The following is a 17,616-nucleotide window of genomic DNA, read 5'->3' as shown; positions in this document are numbered from 1 at the left end:
TGTAATGAGCGTTGCCAGTGTCCCAAATTCTGCAAATAGATTGACGTAGGTATTTTAGGCAGTTAACAACCTGGAATGTACCAACTGCAGAAATCATCCCAGTACAATTTTTTTTTGTTGGTAGTTTAGGACAAGTATCTGTGATACATCTTGTTTTTGTGTCCTGCAGAAGAATGTAATTGTAATATACTAGCAGAGAGAACACTGAGATATCTCTGCATTGGCACCCTTTCCCTGGCCCAATGCCTTGTATGGATGTCATGCCATGCCAGGGAACCAGCCCTACACTGTGACCTTTCCAACTTATCTGCTGCTGCAGAGGGCGGGAGCTACTCAGGACTGCCATGTGAACAGCCGTTGCTTGACTGATGTCTTTGATACACACAAGTAAAGGAGATAGTATGTGTACAGTACGAGAAAGATGTGAGTGGGGGCATAGCCTACACACCTTGTATAGAATCATTAAACAAGTCTATATGATTCAAAGCACCTGTGCTTTTGAAGCAAATGTAACATTCAGTTCTAATTGTTTGTGAATCTCTAAGACAACACGCACACACACCAGAATCATGTGTGGCTTTGAATATATCCCAAGTGGTATGATATCAAAGCCACTCACTTCACCCTGACCCCTATTCCAGTGACACAGTCCCCTTAGAACAGTGTCTAACTGGTGGGGCATGGTGAATTTTTGAAACCCGACCTACACTGTAATTCTACTATTTCAGTATTTCTAAATATGCACCCAGCAGACCCACCGTCTTGGCCCCACTTTGAACCAGAGGTTTAGGGGCCAAATAAGTATTCTGTTAATTAAAAGATGGTTCCGTTTTGGCAGAAGGGGAGTTTTTATTGGTGTGACTTACCTGGAGGCATGACTATAGCCTCTCTCTCTCAATTCAATTCAAGGGTCTCTCTCTCTCTCTCTCTCTCTGTCACCTGTTATCATCTCGCTCCCCCCTCTCCATTTTTCCTCTCTCTCCCCAGCAGTGTTATGATAAGTAGTTGGTCTGCTTTCTGTCTGTGGCTTTCTGCTCCTTGGGTTTCAATTCCAAACATGGTTATCCTACTAGGGGTCTCTCTCTCCTCCTCTCCCTCTCTCTCCCCTCTCCCTCCCTCTCTCTCTCTGTACTGCCAACTGTGAGCTCTCCAGAGTAAGCAAATGGCTGAGTAAAATAGAGAGAAAATCAAGAGACAGACACAGCAAAACATAGACGGGGAAAAGAAGGGAGAAATCCATTCCAATCATATTTATGGTGTAATAACTGAAGCAGGACAAAGAAAATCTGTAGTCCAGCTGTATGTAAGAGAGCAACAGAGCAACTTTTGATAATTCATACTATTTTTTGCAATGTATTCTCTGTTTTGACAATACCTTGATTGAACTTTTAAGAAATAGACCAACTCCAGTGACAACTTTTCAGACTCACTGGTAAAGTAACAACAACAACTTGAGGCTTGAGTGGGGGACAAACGTTTTCTTCCAGCTTTGACCTCGGGTAGCGTAGTAAACTTTGGAATATTCTGAGTGTAACTGTTTTTTGGAACTTATTGAACAACTCGAAAGTTTTGTTTGGAATAACAGCCTCCCTCCACCATGAGTGCAGACAACTCCACCCTGTTGGAGACGGTTTTCTACGGCCATCCACCATGTGATGGCTGGACCAACAACACAGAGGGGGCCTTCTACCACCTGGGCAACACCGTCTTGTTCCTGGGGTACATGGGGGGCAGCAGCGCCTACGGCTCCCTGTTCATCTTTGGTTTCATGACGCCTGCCTTCACCTGCCTGGCCCTGTGGGGCTGGATGACCATGTGTGGGGTGGATGTGTTCACCTGGAACCTGCTGCTGCTGGTGGCCTGCGTGTTCCAGATTTGCCACCTCATATACAGGCTGCAACAGGATGGTTTGGCCAGCGAGGAGCTGTTGTCCCTCTACTCAGCCATCTACCTGCCCCTGGACGTGCCCGTACAGGTGTTCAAAGACATTGTGGGGGCCTGTGAGAACAAGGTGCTGGCCCTAAGAGTAGAGGAGACGTATGCAGTGGAGGGCAAGACGCCCATCAACCAGCTATCCTTTCTGCTGTCAGGGAGGTGAGCGAGAGGAGGGTGTGAGTTCTAATGTCTGTATCATACCACTTAGAATGCATGATCAATAGTACATTACTTTGTTTGTTCTTGGTAGTATGTTACTGGAGATATTGGAACAGACCTGAGTCTTGTTTTAGTTGAGTTCCTGGAGGAACATAGCCAACTGTAGTTTAGTTACATTGCTGTAGGTAAATTGCAATTGTCAGGTAGTAGAGTTAGTGTTCCCAGTGAATGTTCTTCTCTTAGCATTTTATCTCTTGATCTGTCTGTCCAAAAAAAACCAATGGCTTAGACTATGGCTTATGGAAACCTGAGTGAGATATATCACTTACCAATAATGTAATTAAATACAGAACACTTTTAAGAGGTCATGTGTCCTCAACAGTGTTGAAGAATGTTGAAGTGTTGAAGAATTTACTCTGAAAATATAGTTTACCAAGCTACCAATTACCTCACACTGGAAGAAGATAAGCTACACTAAAGCTACCCTTAAGAAAAACATATCTTACCTAACTGAAGTTACTAGTTCACTACATCCAAACTACTACCTGAAAAATGATCATATCTAAATCTGAAATGTCATAGACTACAAATTGTAAGAACAGATCACTCTGGAGTCAGATGTTAACATAATGTGTAATTTAGCCTATTAAACACAAAGTGTTTCAAGTGAGAATTAGGCATGTCTGATATTGAAAAAGAAAGGACATTCTTGACTACTTCACCCATATTTTATTTGAGCTAAAATAAAGTACTGTGTAATTCCAGTAGTTAGCTACACCACTACATGGCAAGAAATGTATTACTTACTGAAAACACTACCAAGATTTTAATTTAGTTCAACTACCACCATGCTACTGCAAAATGTAATGCAATTACTAGTTGAACTAAATGTAATTCACTACTCCCCAACACTGGTCCTCAGCAGTGACTCCATCACTTCTTAGCTTTTTGACTAATATCAGGTTTAGTGTGTGTATCAAGTGTGTTGGGATTGGGAGGGTATGGTTAAAATGTCAGCCCCAGACGTTGTAAAACACAGAGTATTCGTGTTACTGACTCACTGTAGGGTACTTGCTCCCCTTAGCGGCAGACAGCTGGGTCAAATACATAATGTCAAACACTTTATTTTCAAGTACTTGAGGTGTGCTTGATTTAGCTCATGTGGGACTATTACATTGATTCCATTGTACCGGGCAAATTAAATCAAGTGCTGTTCAAGATTTTGGAAGTATACGATGTATTTGACCCAGGTCTGGCGGCTGCTAAAGTGTTGTGATATTCCCCAGAAAATCTGCTGTCCTTAGGTTGTGTACCAACACAGTTAACTAACTCCTCATATACTGCCTCTAAAATGAATGGTTCATTAATGGTACTGACAGCTATGTGAATGCAAGTCAAGTTTATAACTTCAGGATAGCTAATTATTATCATATGCAAATAACATTTGGTGTCATAAGATGACATCTGTTTATGACAAGCAATTCCTAGTTTCAATTGATTGATAATCAGACATGAAAGAGCACTGTTGGAATGTCTGTGATTTATAAACCAAGAATAGATGTTTTCCTCTGAATAGATGTTTTCCTATGTCTAACTTGGATTACTTCCCTGTGAGTGTTGAGGTTAAGGACATAGATATTCATGTTAACTTGTTTCAAGGTTTGGGATCAAACCTAGTGATGTGTGTATTCCCTTCCTTCTCTCATTATCACCTCTCCATACTTTCCCCCTCTCCTCTCTTACTAACCTTGCCCTTTCCTGCTCTCCCTGGTAGGATCCGTGTGTCTCTAGAAGGACAGTTCCTCCATTACATCTTCCCACTCCAGTTTCTGGACTCTCCTGAGTGGGAGTCTCTCAGACCCAATGAGGAGGGGAACTTTCAGGTACTGGACGGATTCTCGTCATTCATTCATTCATTCATTCATTTCTGAAGCCAGGGGTAAGTCCTTCACACTTACCCCTGACTTTTGACATTCCTAACCACCAGGTGACCCTGACGGCGGAGACGGACTGCCGCTACATCTCGTGGCACCGGCGCAGCCTTTACATGCTGCTGTCCAAGGATCGCTACATCACCCGCCTCTTCTCCGTCATGCTGGGCAGCGACATTGCCAACAAGCTCTACTCACTCAATGATAAGCTCTTTGCCAAGAGCGGTGTACGCCTCGACATCCGCCTGCCCAGTCTCTACCATGTCCTGGCCCCCTCACCCCCGGGCAGCGAGGGTGAGGTCTGTAGCGGCAGTGGTAGTGCAAGGGACTGGGTAGACCCAGTGGAGCAGCAGGAGGCAGCAGTCCCGGTGCCTGCCTACCAGAAGTCAGAGCCTCCAACACCCCCGACCCCACGGCTGCAGATACAAGAGAAGTCCCCCAACACATCAACTGCAAGCCCCCGCCAACCCCAAGGCCCACACCCCCAGCGCCAGCCCTGGCCCTCAGACATGGAGATGCTCTCTGGTGAGGACTCCACCAGCCTGGTCCTGGAGGACTTTGCTGATATGACCGGGTCCTTAATGGATTATGGGAGTGAGAGGGATTATTTGAGGTAGAGGGCAGGTTGCTGGAGCTAACACACTGGGCCACTACTTAAGCTACATGTAAGTACACCTGTGTGCAGTGAGAGGGTGGGCTGGGGGGGTTTGCGTGTTTTGCTTGCTGTGTCCACACTCTCACTAATCCAGTTTTAAAATGGCAATGCCCTGTGTTAAAGAACCTCATTTCAACTTTGCAATTATTTAAGTGATTTTCTGTTGGTTTTTACACATATTCCATCTATCTTATGCAGAGGCTATGCACTGCTTGCTCCTTTATTTTTTTAAATGATATGAATGTTTAGAGAGTGAGTTAGTAATCTTAATACATTTCTTGTTCAAAATGAATGAGCCTGAAGGAAAGAACATTAGATTGACCAAAGAGTTGGCAGAACTGGGACACCTCGCCTCTTGGGTACCCACTCTGTCTCTGAGGATTGTTATTATACAGTTTACCTCCACTCCATCTCAATGGAGATCTGAAGCCTCAGGAGCTCTACCCCCCAAACTCTTGCTGGTCTAATTCTCTATGTTATACTGTATATGTATGTACAGTATATTACAGCCTCTCCACCACTCCTCTTCCGGTATGTGGCATGCCCTCTTGGTAGCTGGATTTACTGTAGAGTGTGTATGGAGAGTGTGTTTGTTTAGCTAGGTTAGTTAGACTGTACTTTCTGACTGGATTCCAAAGCTTGGCCAGATGAAAGACAGTGTTGTACACAACAGTTTACCTGAGGGTGACTCTGATAGCTTATGTTGGTTCAAACAGATGGGGGTACCATCTGTATATATGTTGGAGGTTTGTAGTTTGGACCAGGATAGGGAGACAGCAGGGTGGGAGGCTGGCAATCATCTGTGTGTTTTTCTCTGACAGAGGCAATGATTAGAGCCTGCTGGAAACTGGGGATATCCTGGCAGACAGAGATCCAGTGCCATGCCATTAATCCACATGCCTACCCACTACCCCCTCCCTTTCCCCCTATCCCAAAATCCTCCCTGACCCAACCGAGGGCAGATCGTGCTTCGGGTGGAGGGAGAGGGGGGCAGGAAGGGGGTTGGATTCCAGGACAGCTGCTGGGTGCTTGGTGGAGGGCTCTGGCTCTGCTGTCATTGTAAAGGCTGCTGCTGACCTTCAGATGCAGGCTATGGTCAGTTAGACAGTGGCTACGGCAAGCAAGGGAATGAGAGGGGTGAGGGTTTGACAGGGGTAAGGGATGAGAGAAGGGCGAGGGATGTGGGTCATGTGAAAGCAGAGACCAGCCAGGCTCAGAGAACAGCCTTTCACTCCATGTCATTGTGACATCACAGGTCAGTAGTTCCTCCATCTCTCACTGTTAACCTGTTGTCAGGAATGTGAGGACTATGCCGGTGTAATTCGACCAATGGGAACGTTCGTTGTGAGATCATGTTGCAACCTTACACCATACTATATGTTCAGCTGTAATGCGTGATACATAGCATTTAGGTGAAAATGAAATACTCTCTGTACTTGGACAAGGTGAATATGATCTGCTTTCCTGCCATAAGGAAGGTTGTCGTAGTAACAGTTATGCTTGTTTTTTGACAGATGTTCTCTGTTTATTCCACAGGAGGGGAAACCGCTGGGACTCTAACAATGCGATACCAGAGAGGAAGAGCTCCTCTGGCTCCCACGGACACCCCTAAGCTGTGATAGTTTTACCAAAAGTGCAAACAGTTCCAGGTTGTCTTTATTACAGTCATGCTGTGCAGCTTATAACACTATCACAAAATGTTTATGCATATCTACAGCATTTTCCTGAGAAGACCAGTGGAACTGCAGGAAAGACAACCTGGGATATAACTATCACCACTGTCCTGGGTGGAATCAGGCCCACCCACCACATCCCAGTCTCTCACCTAACATTATCTCACTCCTGTGATGTCATCTGTGCATGACAATAAAGGAGAGAGTGAGACTCTGGACACTGAACATAATTATGTTATTAACTGAATTTATTAGTTAATGTCACAGAAAATAATCGTATACTCTTTTTATTATGTCACTCACATCTCCCATTCATCTGGATGGAAAGCCTTTTGAAGTGGAGATAGGATTATTCTATTATGATTCCACATTAAACTAATCATGTGCATTAGATGTTTTAACAGCCGGGGTTGGGTTGGCTAGCTAGGGGCACGTTAATCTTGTTTGTTTGTGCAGACATAATCTGAGAGAATAATGTTTGACTGAGAGCATGCTAAAAGGGTTTTCTCTTCCTGCATACATAATTTCAAATCATGATTCCAAATTTAACAGGCAGACACACACTTCTGCATTTTGTCTACGTGCTTGTAAAGGTGAGATGTCTCACACACATTTAGTACATTTAGTCAGAAAACATAGAACAGGGACTCTACTATTTTGTTTTTGTTGTCCCCCCCCCAAAAAAATGTGGGCCTACATATACATAATGTGATAAACATGTATTTTCATGGGGCCAATCTTTCTCCATAAAGTTCTTGGTGAAAATACATTGACTGTCAATTTTTCATCTATATCTCCTCTCTCCTCCATCCTCAGTCCGAATAAGATTGAGTCTTCAAGTTTATCATGACGAGGTATTCAAACTCATCACAATTTGAACACATTGCTCACCCCTGCTTCTCAGAGCTGTTTTGCTTCAACAGAAGCTCTTATTAAGAAAGTAACATTCAGCTGCATCGGAAAGATTATGTACAGCGATACTAACGCTATTAGAAAACACAGAACAAATGTAACCAGAAGAAAATTGTAGCGTAGTCTGGCTGTAGGTGGTCCATCAGTAACATATGAGTGTGTGAGTGTGTTTGTATGTATATTTCCAACAGGAGCTATTGGCTGCATGTGTGTGTGTTTCTGTGTGAGCTGGAAACAGACTACGTCCCAGTAAAACTCTCCTAATTTCCTTTCCTTCATGCCTAATGATAAGGACAGGATAGGCTTCCTCCTTACTGCTCAAAGCATTCCACATCATTGATGACAAAGGAAAGGAGACGAGGAGAGGATGCCAGTTCAGAACTATTAGGAAGTTGACACAGCGAAAGAAACAGATGTTGGTGCATAGGTTGTGTGTGTTCAGGACATAAGGGTCCTCAGTCATTCCCACACAGCTGCACAAAATCATGGTTCCACGGAGATCCTCGTCTAATGTCAATCTTCTTCACACACAACGACTCCACTTCTCTGAAAGAGAAACAGATGAGGAACAGTGTCATATGTACGCACAGGTACGCACACACAGACTGTGTGTTTTAAATAGATGAAAGGACATATACCTGACAGAGGGGAACTCTGATATACAGACAGACACAAAGTGGATGTCTCCCTGTCTGTAGAAGCGTGCTCCAGTGTTCTTCAGCTGGATGGAGTCTATCTCACACAGTGGCACCAGGTGGGCTATCACCCTCCTGTAAACTGTACCGTCTGTCTCTCTAGAATACACACACACAGCATGACTGTTACTGAGAATATAATCCATGTTTACGTATCATAAAGTGAACAGCTGTGATTCATGCTGCTGTCTAAATATTTGTTTTGTCTCTAACAGTGAGGTTAGAGGTTGTTATACCTACAGCCTGAGTCTGTGCTCTGTTTCAGGAAGTCCACTGGTTCTTAGGGTCACCTGCACCTCAGCAGTCTTGTCCAGGGGGGATACCTCTAGCTGCACCAGGATGTGATGGGCTGAGGGGGAGAGGGTGGCGGAGGGGGACGGAAAATAAGTTTATCATCATCACTTCAAATATTGCTTTATTTAAGCATTCAACTGTGGGGTGAAAGTAGTGGTGATGTGTCATGAAAATTCAACAATCTCCGGCTGGACAGTCAGTCCGAGATCACGAGAGGAAGGCTAGATGCAGCTACTCACCACAGAAAGGAGGTGCAGAGGTTGTCAGGAGGAAAAGCTTCTCTTGTTGAGGAAGAGGAGAGGCTGTCATACCGCTGTTCTCCAATAACCCTGAAACAGACAAGGACACATGGATGTACAAGAGACAGAGAGAGTGAGATGTAAAGTAGCCCTTCCTTTCGCATCTATGACAGATGAAAGGCCTCCAGACTACATTAACCTCTTTGTCTGTATACTGTACGTCTGTAACTGTATCTGCAGTGCCAGTGGCCACAGTGATACTGTAAGTGGACACCAGACCAGATGTGACACTAGCTATGTCAGACAGAAGCCCTATCTCTTATTGAGTGAAATCTGATTAAGGTGAAAATGGAAAGTGTGCTGGGAACTTTTAATATGATTAGGCCTATTCAAAATATCAAAATATGAACATGATGAAAATAATTTACATATAGCCTACTATACATGTATGAAGTGGCTTATTTATATTTTTTACATTCCAATGATCAAAGTACTCACAGACAACAGGTTGGTTTAGTTTTCAAGAAATTGTGTCATGTTGATAACCCTACCTATTTGTGGACATGTGCCATTGAAGACACCTTGGCAGCCTAAACAGCGCCCCTTGAGGAATTCCTCATAGCTGGAACAAGGGATGCCAGTCAGTGGGCAGGTCCCGTTCAGTGCGCTTATGTAGACGTGGAGCGCCCTCATGTGGTCACAGATCACATAGCCATACACTGGAAAGTAGACAAGAACTGACAACAAACGAAGAGGCTCAGGTAGCCATCAGTTTACCACCAAATATATCTGCTTGCTAGCAGTGGATGTTAGTGCTTAGTTGATAAAGACATGTCTGAAGTTTATGTAGGCATATCATACTATCATACACAGGCACAGGGGCATCATGGACGCTGTAGAATATAGCATTTTTCAAACAGCTGAAACAGATTTTCCTGCAATTTAGAGACATAATTGTTATAATTGATTCTATATAAAAAAAAAAACATGTCTATTTTTTTGCATATTTAAGCATACCTCTTGAGGTGTTTGTATCCATCTGACTGGTGGTTCTTATTTTTTAAGAAACTAAATATACTTCTCTTCATCTCTGCTAAAATCTGGGTAAAAGATTGAAAGGAATGTGAGTCTTAGTCAGTACATTTAGTTATTTATTGCTTTTCTAAAGTCTACCAACCTTGCCAGCAGCCATGCCAGCTAAGATAGCTAGTTATCAGGTTGGGAGATTGTGAATCTATCTGGGCTAGCTAAATCCAACTTCATAAAATTGCTAGGTGGGCTAGTAGTATTACAGAGAAACAACCAAACACATAAAAAAGTACATCTGAGGGAACATGTGCCCCTGTGCCCCCTATGACGCCTCTGCACAGGCCTCTATGACAATTGTAGTAGGATGTGCTTCTCAATTTAAATAACATTACACCAATTAAACATTTTGTTGGCAAAAGCACACACTTACTTGACTCAAACCTTGAGCGAGCGCAACCTGCCTGGTCCATCCCGCCATTCAGGAAGAAGTCAGCATGGCCAACAGGGATGGAGATACCAAAGTCTGAGAGAAAATATAGACAAAAGGCTGATATCAGGAGATTGTCAGGTAAGCAGTGTTGTTGGGGTGCAGCCAACCTTTGTGTAGTGACTATGACAGAATTGCAGAGGAACTAGACCTATAACAAAACAGAACACACTAGCATTCAAGCTAGCTACCTAGCCCAATAACCAGCAAGCTAGGTGGAAAGATAATTGCAGGAATCTCTTTGCAATAACATTGTTTGTGTGTTCTCTTACAGTCAGAGTCTGTGTGGATGGCCTCCACAAACAGTGCATCTGAGGGGTCAAGACGGTCAAACGTGTCAGCTCCCTTAAACATGGGTCCAGCTGGGTCCAGACCTACAGAAGGAGATACAGACAGAGCAGTGAATGACTGAGGTGAGTGAGTGATAGGCTACAGCAGGGATGGGAAACTTTGATGGGGTTGGGGTTAAAAAAAAAAGTGAACTCTTCGTGAGGGGCCACGGTGGCTTGTAGGTCTGCGTACACACATCCATACAGAGCCGTGCGAGTAAAACATTTAATTGGCCCTCCTCTTACTAGCGGTTTTAGAGTTCATTTCCTGCAATTCTACTCATTTTGCTATGGGGCAGTTTTACAGCAAAAAGAGGGGGCATATGGCACACACACACACGGTCTTGTACAGCTAACTTTATTGGGACATAATTCAATCCCATTCAAAATCATATTTTCTCTAACCCCTAACCCTAACCCTAACCCTAACCTTGACACTAACCCAAAAACCCAACCTTAACCCTAACCCTATTTCTTAACCCTAACCCTAAAACTAACCCTAGTTCCTAACCCTAACCCTAGCACTAATTCTAACCTTAACCCTAATCCCCCTAAAAATAGCATTTGACCCCGTGGGGACAAACAAAATGTCCCCAGTTGGTCAAATTGTTGTTTGTTTAATTTTCTTGTGGGGACTTCTGGTCCCCACACACTTCTGATCCACACACACACACACACACACACACACACACACACACACACACACACACACACACACACACACACACACACACACACACACACACACACACACACACACACACACACACACACACACACACACACACACACACACACACACACAGCTGTGACTTGCTGCACCTAAACATTCAGACTACTTCACATCACAGGGCTGAATGCCTCTACTCAGACAAAAACACCAGAGATAATGTGAAGACAGACAATTGAATGCATTGTTGTGCCGTTGTGTGTCCTCAGAAGGGTAACGTCTCCATCGTTCACAAATTCAGAGCAGCGCTTTTCAATGTCTGCTGTTGTTGTTTTCTGGAGAGTGCTCTCTCTTTCTCTGAAAGCCTCATTCAGTCCAATTGGCAGAGATGAAAGGGTGAGTGACTGCCCTGCTTTGTGGTGACCAGTCGTTGTCTGGCCCTGTAGAGCCTTGTTCTGCAGACAGTAGGGGCCCTGCGAAACTGTTACTGGGTCAGACACAGATGGAGCTCACCTGTGATTCTCCCTATCTCCCCCTTGAACAGGGTCCCCACGAATCCAGACACGTGTGCCCCGAGGCTAACCCCAATGAAGTGAAATGACTCCAGTTTGCATCCATGGTTCTGTGAGACAGACATCAGTTCTACGTTATTTTCATTACTTTTAAATTAATTTGCTGTTGGTCAGTGAACATTGAGATTGCATTTATTAGTATGTAAACATAAACAAAGGATTAGGCCCTGACCTGGAGCTGGTTAATGAGGACAGATATCTGGACAGCCACCTCCTTGTAGTTCTCCACCACCAGGTTGTAGGCGAAGGAGGCCCCATAGACCCAGTCCACCACCACCACATTGGCATCCTGCGCCCGCAGCAGAGCCTGGGCCAGCTGTTTCACCCAGGACGGCTTACTGCCCAGAGCCCTGGGAGGGAGGGAGGAAGGAAGGGGACGGGAGGGAGATAGCTTATACGTTTTAGTTGTAGATCCCCTTGCACTTTATATGTGCCCATCAGCATAACTTCTCTCTCTATCTCTCTCACCTCTGTAAAGAGAGTATGAAATGACTGTGTCATGTTTTTGACCTCCCTCCCCTTCTCCTTACCTGTATCCATGGACAATGATCTTGGTGGGTAGGGAGGAGTTGAAGTAGGAGGTGTTGTTGCTGAGGGACTCCTGACTGAAGAGGCTGGCACAGTCTGTATTCTTGCGTGTCAGAAGCAGGTATTGCACCTGTAGCTTGCTGCCCTGCTGACGGTACTCCAGCCAGGTCGTGTTGTTGAAGTCAGCACATTCTGATCTGGACTCCTCATCCTCCCCTGCTGGTTCAGAGGAGAAATGTCCATAAAGAACCTTGACGACAACAACACCACCACCACCAACAACAACAATGATAGATGCACCATTTGCACAAAAAAATCATGTTTCACAACAGAGTTATTTACATACAGTGAAGTGGCATATGCTATAATAAATTATGCTTAGAGCAATGATAGTGTTTATTCATTACATGAAAATGTATTAGGAAGAAGCTTCTGCAATAGAGATGAGTGGTACTTACCTACTGTGGACGTGATGTAGAATGCTAAAATACTGAGAAAAGTTTCCGCTGTTTTCAGTTTCCAGCCCATTCTCTTGAAAGAAGAATGTTACGATTGGTAACTTGTTCTGTAGCTTTACTGCTTAGGTTGGTGAACAGTGCCTCAGATCCTTAGCTTTGGAAAACCTATTTTCCCTCCCAACTGTGCTTGAAGTTATGCAATGACTATTTAATAGTACTGTAGTTCCCTTTGGATCTAGAAATGCCATTCAATCCTCTACTGGTCAACATTAACCTCAAACAGGGCAGGAATCTCCTTAAGAGAATTAAGTCGAACAAAATACGTTATTTCACAATGCCTGGCATTGAAATATTAAGTTACAACATCTGATTACAGTACAGAGATGGGGGGTTGGAGGAATTTCCTTCCCTGCTTTCTCGTAAAGCTCAGCTGGCACAGTAAACTAGGCTTATGAAAACATACCCACATACCCATGTACCCCTCCTGCTCCAGTCGTTGGTCGGTGTTTTGCTTAGGACCCAGTGCATGGTCAAGTGCTTAGTCTGTATGGGGGCTTGGAGGGCACTGGCAGTGGATCTATGACCTCACCGATGATCAATGCCTGTTTGTTTTCATGCTGGACTCTGGCCATCTGGGGGTGACACTCACTGTGTTACATGGTGATAAGCTACATTTCAGCATTGGATTACCAATTCTACCTTTATACTAGTCCATGTGAACCTAGAGATGGACCTGCAACTGTAATCTGTCACGCAACTTTAATATACACATTTACAGACCACTGTGATAATGATTATAAGCATGGACCAGGGGATGGTCAGCTACAGTCTTACAGGCAGCGCCTTGGGCAGTTATTTAGCCTTTATTCACTTTCTTTCTTTGGGTAACTGGGATGCTAACCAATCCATGGACCACTTGCGTACCTCCTCCCAGCTATACAGGGGGACGTACCCCATGTCCCTCTGAGAGCTCCGATAGGTGAAGCTAAAGGGCATGTTCAGCATGTTGAGGAGCTGCTGGTTTATGGGCGGGTACCTGAAGCCCAACGGCGACAACACAACACGGTTGAAGTCAAAATAGCTGATGGGTGGTGTGTCGTCTGAGATGTAGTAGAAGTTCCCTCTGATGGGGCCTCTCCCCTGGGGGTCTCGCAGGGCGGGCGCGGGCGGCCTGGAGGTGGGCCAGTGCTGCGTTCCCCGCATACACATGGTTCACCTGGGCCTCCGGGTGGGAGGTACGGTACAATACGTCCCTGTTCGGAATCCCGTCGCTCATGTGGCCCAGCAGAAATCGTCAGCACTCTCCGTAGATGTACATTGGTCTGAGGGTGCAGGTGGAGCCCCTCGCCCTGGGCTTGCAGTGTGACCCGCTCAGCTTCCTTTTTGGTCCTGCAGTAAGGGGAACTTTATGGAGCACGTGTAGGGTGTGTTCTCGTCACCGTTGATGATGGGGTCTCCGTTGGCATTGGGGCCGGCCACCTCAATGCTGCTGGTGTAAATGAAGGACGCCATGCTTTCCTGGACGTACGTCTACAGAAGGAGCTGGGTTCCTGAGGAAGAAATGAGATTAATGAGTATATTAGCAGGGTCAATTCAGTTTTCAAGTGCAGCTCAAGTATTTGAAAGTATCGGACATTTCACTCAGGACTGCTGCCAATCCCAACCCAATGCATCAGTAAAACTCGACCATACCTTTGACGTTGGCTCCGGGGATCTTGCTGTAGTCCACCTTCTCGATGACATCTATGAGGGACGCAGTGTGGTAGACCTCCGATGCTCCCTTACACGCTGTCCTCAGCAGCTCACTGTCCCTGATGTCCCCCTCAAACACACTCACCACAATGTCACCTCTGACCTCTAACAACAAACAGAAAAGAAAAAAACGAATCAGAGAAGAAACAAGCCAAATAAAAATGTTAAAATATCAATATTTACACCAACCATGGTAGGAATGGAGAACAAAAGGAGAGCTGGTACAGTATTTACCTTCCAGAGACTGTATGAGTTGTGGTCGGACATGACCAATGCTCCGGACTTGGTCCCCACTCCAAACCTATCGCCCCACTCTATTATCCCCCTCTGCGACAACGTCTTTTTCTAGCCTGAGGGAATGTGCTGGAAGTGACGGTAACTCTGCCACTCTGGGGCGAGAAGTGAGGCAAGTTCTAGCGGCAGACAGACGCAAAAGAGGGAGAGCGGGCAGGGACATTTTATTCAAACAGTATCTGCCAAGGATGGCCACCAAGGCTGCTGGCCCCAAAAAAGCCAAGGAAAACAGTTTGCAAGGACTTGAAAGTCAAGACGACATCTGCCAGATGACGAACGATTTGCTTTGCTCTCCCATTGACACAGTGATGAACTGATTCTCGTCAGAGTAGAGTCAATATGCTGCAGATTTAGTGGCTGGGTTTATTTTGACAGGCTTGGCCACTGATTATCAACGTGGTCTATAAAGCATCTGCAGTATATTCACCCTAACAGTGTAATTTATTCTATATCTGTGTAGCATATGTTGAAGTGGTTTCATCCTCTCAGAAACTGCCAAATGTATGTGATTGCAGCTGGTTTTGTAGGGTTTTGAACATATTAAGATTCCAGGGTTACACACTGAACATGTCTTATATAAACCCTGGATTGCTGACAGTATGTATTTGCCATTGAGAGGCTTTGAAGCCACTGTCCAGACATATTTTACACTCCCAAGTAGGCACAGTCCTCCATAGGAATGAATGGAACTTCAATTAAATGTTTCAAGGACAAAATGACATGTATCTAAGTATTTGATTGTTTTAGTGTGGACAGTAACAGTACTAAAAAAATACTTTAATACTTTAAGGAAAATGTTTTTATATATACAGTGCCTTCGGAAAATGTACAAACCCCTTGACTTTTTCCACATTTTGTTACGTTACAGCCTTATTCTAAAATGGATTAAATTCAATTTTATTACAAATAAAAAACAGAAACACCTTATTTACATTCAGGCCGTTTGCTATGAGACTCGAAATTGAGCTCAGGTGCATCCTGATTCCATTGATCATCCTTGGGATGTTTCTTGATACAAGTTAGTGGACTCCAACTTGATTGTGGTAAACTGTGGTAAATTCAATTGATTGGACATGTTTGGAAAGGCACACACCTGTCTATATAAGGTCCCACAGCTGACAGTGTGTGTCAGAGCAAAAACCAAGCCATGAGGTTGAAGCAATTGTCCGTAGAGCTACGAGACAGGATTGTGTCAAGGCACAGATCCGGGGGGTCTGAATACTTAGGTAAATGTGATATTTCCCGTTTAATTTTTTAAAATATATTTGCAAATATTTATATAACCTGTTTTTGCTTTGTCAATATTGGCTATTGTGTGTAGATTGATGAGAAAAAAATAAACAATTTAATCCATTTTAGTATAAGGCTATAATGTAGCAAAATGTGGAACAAGTCAAGGGTCTGAATACTTTCCGAAGGCACTGTGTATATACACTTTTTTAATTAAGGTGTCTGTAAACTTGTCAAAGACGTTAGTTGTCCTTGGTCTGGTTCCAGGGCCTCTCTCTCGGCTCTCTCTGGAGGATGAAGGATGACGTCAGTGTGACAAGGCTAGAGCTGAAACATGCAAAAGCCTCCATATTCCACCTGCATCACTTCAACTCAACTGACCCTTCACTAAGCCCCGCCCCAGAACTTTGGGCAAACAATTACACCACTCCAATGGTTAGGAACTGTTGTCAAGTCCCGAAACCTTGGAAAAGCTTATGTTTAAATCGCATGAAAGCCAGTGAGGACTGAAATACAGAGCCTGTTGATGAAGTTATACTTTTGTTACATCGTTTGCCAGCTCAGCTGGTTAGCTAGCTCTCAGTCTCATTGGCCACAAAATGTTGCTAACGGTAGCTAGCTAGCCAGCCATTTAATATACCTTGGCTGCAGTCCAAACTCAAAGTCGACAGCCCTCGGCCCTAAACCCTCAGCCCTTGAATGACCTTTACCATCGTCACAGTCGAGTGTACCTTACTAAATGTCCCTTGCCCAAGCGATGATCGGAGAGGCGACATCCTTGGTGCTTAAAAACAATCAATCTAAATGTATTAATGTACCGAGCAAGCTACAGTTAACCATAGCTGGCTAATTAGTTGAATAGTTTGGTCATTTATTCCCTCCCAAAATAGAATTCCCCAAAATATGTTTATGACGCTAGTTATGTATTATAGGCTCCTCACGATGAGACTAAGCCAATTTCCCAACTCTAAAATCAATGTCATCTATATCTTTTAGCAAGCTAGTATCATCATATTAACTGACATCCTGAAAATGCAGCTCTGTTGATTAAATTTTACACTTTGTGGCCACCGGAGTTTGACACGTGACTACAGTTTGCATTAAATTGTGGGTCATATCAACCTCCAAAATTATCAAAGTTCTTCACTTGCTCCGTCAAGCTAAATCGAGGGGGCAACTTTTGTGAATTGGACCTCAACTTAATATTGTAGTCGAACTGCATCTGGTTTCGATGGGGATTGACGCTAGGGAAAGTGACAGGCAAGAGGGCTGAGAGGGTAAAAAATTATGTTTGGACTGCAGCCCTTGTTTTCTCAGAATGTGTTAGCTAGCTAAGTTAGCAAAGTTATGAATACAACTCCCATCTGCTCTAGACATCAGGATGCGATTTGAGAGCACCAGTTAGCTCCAAAAGCTGTTATGGCTTTGACTGCCTGCTGGCAGTGAATTCAGAGTCATTCAGCCATACAGTGTAAGATCTTAATTTGAGCCAGTTTGCTACAGCAACAGGACATGTGAATTAATATGTGAATTCTAATTCATGGAATTTTTTTGTAGGGGTTGATACTTTTTTTGTTCGGGCAAATCAAGTCTGTCATTTGAAAGTGGAAATGACAAACTTTAAAATACTTTTTAAACCTCAAACACACTACAAGTTTGCATTAGCTGCTGTACAGTAAAATTATTAGCAATAAAAGAGTGATTAATTTAAGATCCTACATCGGTAGTTATATTACAAACATAATTGTACCATGTTCCCATGAAGCAATTGTAA

The 17,616-nt window shown here is 44.0% G+C and overlaps 2 protein-coding genes and 1 pseudogene across 10 annotated transcripts; 1 reads left to right on the top strand and 2 right to left on the bottom strand.

Annotated features, from left to right (window-relative positions):
• The first annotated feature begins 1,026 nt into the window (after positions 1–1,026).
• On the top strand, positions 1,027–7,031 carry LOC109870850 (popeye domain-containing 2). 2 transcript variants are annotated; one of them, XM_020461516.2, is made up of 4 exons: positions 1,027–2,094; positions 3,869–3,977; positions 4,082–4,690; positions 6,217–7,031. In XM_020461516.2, the coding sequence occupies exons 1-3, from the start codon at positions 1,598–1,600 to the stop codon at positions 4,640–4,642; spliced, it is 1,167 nt and encodes a 388-aa protein (XP_020317105.1). In that variant the 5' UTR covers positions 1,027–1,597; the 3' UTR covers positions 4,643–4,690; positions 6,217–7,031. The 2 variants fall into 2 exon arrangements, with proteins under 2 accessions (XP_020317105.1, XP_020317106.1); XM_020461517.2 differs by having other exon boundaries at positions 1,028–2,094; positions 4,082–4,550.
• Positions 6,581–13,141, bottom strand: LOC109870848 (phospholipase A1 member A). 8 transcript variants are annotated; one of them, XM_020461510.2, is made up of 12 exons: positions 13,038–13,141; positions 12,567–12,639; positions 12,111–12,327; positions 11,753–11,930; positions 11,522–11,630; positions 10,282–10,383; positions 9,953–10,045; positions 9,045–9,230; positions 8,494–8,583; positions 8,201–8,309; positions 7,904–8,059; positions 6,581–7,811 (listed from the first exon to the last, which is right to left on the bottom strand). In XM_020461510.2, the coding sequence occupies exons 1-12, from the start codon at positions 13,092–13,094 to the stop codon at positions 7,721–7,723; spliced, it is 1,461 nt and encodes a 486-aa protein (XP_020317099.1). In that variant the 5' UTR covers positions 13,095–13,141; the 3' UTR covers positions 6,581–7,720. The 8 variants fall into 8 exon arrangements, with proteins under 8 accessions (XP_020317099.1, XP_020317101.1, XP_020317102.1 ...); XM_020461512.2 differs by having other exon boundaries at positions 9,045–9,212; XM_020461513.2 differs by having other exon boundaries at positions 9,045–9,212; positions 12,111–12,324.
• A 106-nt stretch (positions 13,142–13,247) lies between these two features.
• On the bottom strand, positions 13,248–16,618 carry LOC109871217 (3 beta-hydroxysteroid dehydrogenase/Delta 5-->4-isomerase-like; annotated as a pseudogene).
• Between the last annotated feature and the right edge of the window lie 998 nt (positions 16,619–17,616).

This window comes from Oncorhynchus kisutch, linkage group LG26, assembly GCF_002021735.2.
Source record: "Oncorhynchus kisutch isolate 150728-3 linkage group LG26, Okis_V2, whole genome shotgun sequence".
NCBI classification, from domain to species: domain Eukaryota; kingdom Metazoa; phylum Chordata; class Actinopteri; order Salmoniformes; family Salmonidae; genus Oncorhynchus; species Oncorhynchus kisutch.
This window is presented reverse-complemented; position numbering and strand designations above follow the sequence as displayed.

Coding starts and splice junctions, on each gene's coding strand:
- LOC109870850 (XM_020461516.2), top strand. CDS start 1,598: ATGAGTGCAGACAACTCCACCCTGTTGGAGACGGTTTTCTACGGCCAT. Junction 2,095..3,868: donor TCCTTTCTGCTGTCAGGGAG/GTGAGCGAGAGG, acceptor TCTCCCTGGTAG/GATCCGTGTGTCTCTAGAAG. Junction 3,978..4,081: donor ATGAGGAGGGGAACTTTCAG/GTACTGGACGGA, acceptor CCTAACCACCAG/GTGACCCTGACGGCGGAGAC.
- LOC109870848 (XM_020461510.2), bottom strand. CDS start 13,094: ATGCACTGGGTCCTAAGCAAAACACCGACCAACGACTGGAGCAGGAGG. Junction 9,231..9,952: donor TCGCTCAAGGTTTGAGTCAA/GTAAGTGTGTGC, acceptor GTTTGTTGTCAG/TTCTTGTCTACTTTCCAGTG. Junction 8,310..8,493: donor CTCTGCACCTCCTTTCTGTG/GTGAGTAGCTGC, acceptor TCTCCCCCTCAG/CCCATCACATCCTGGTGCAG.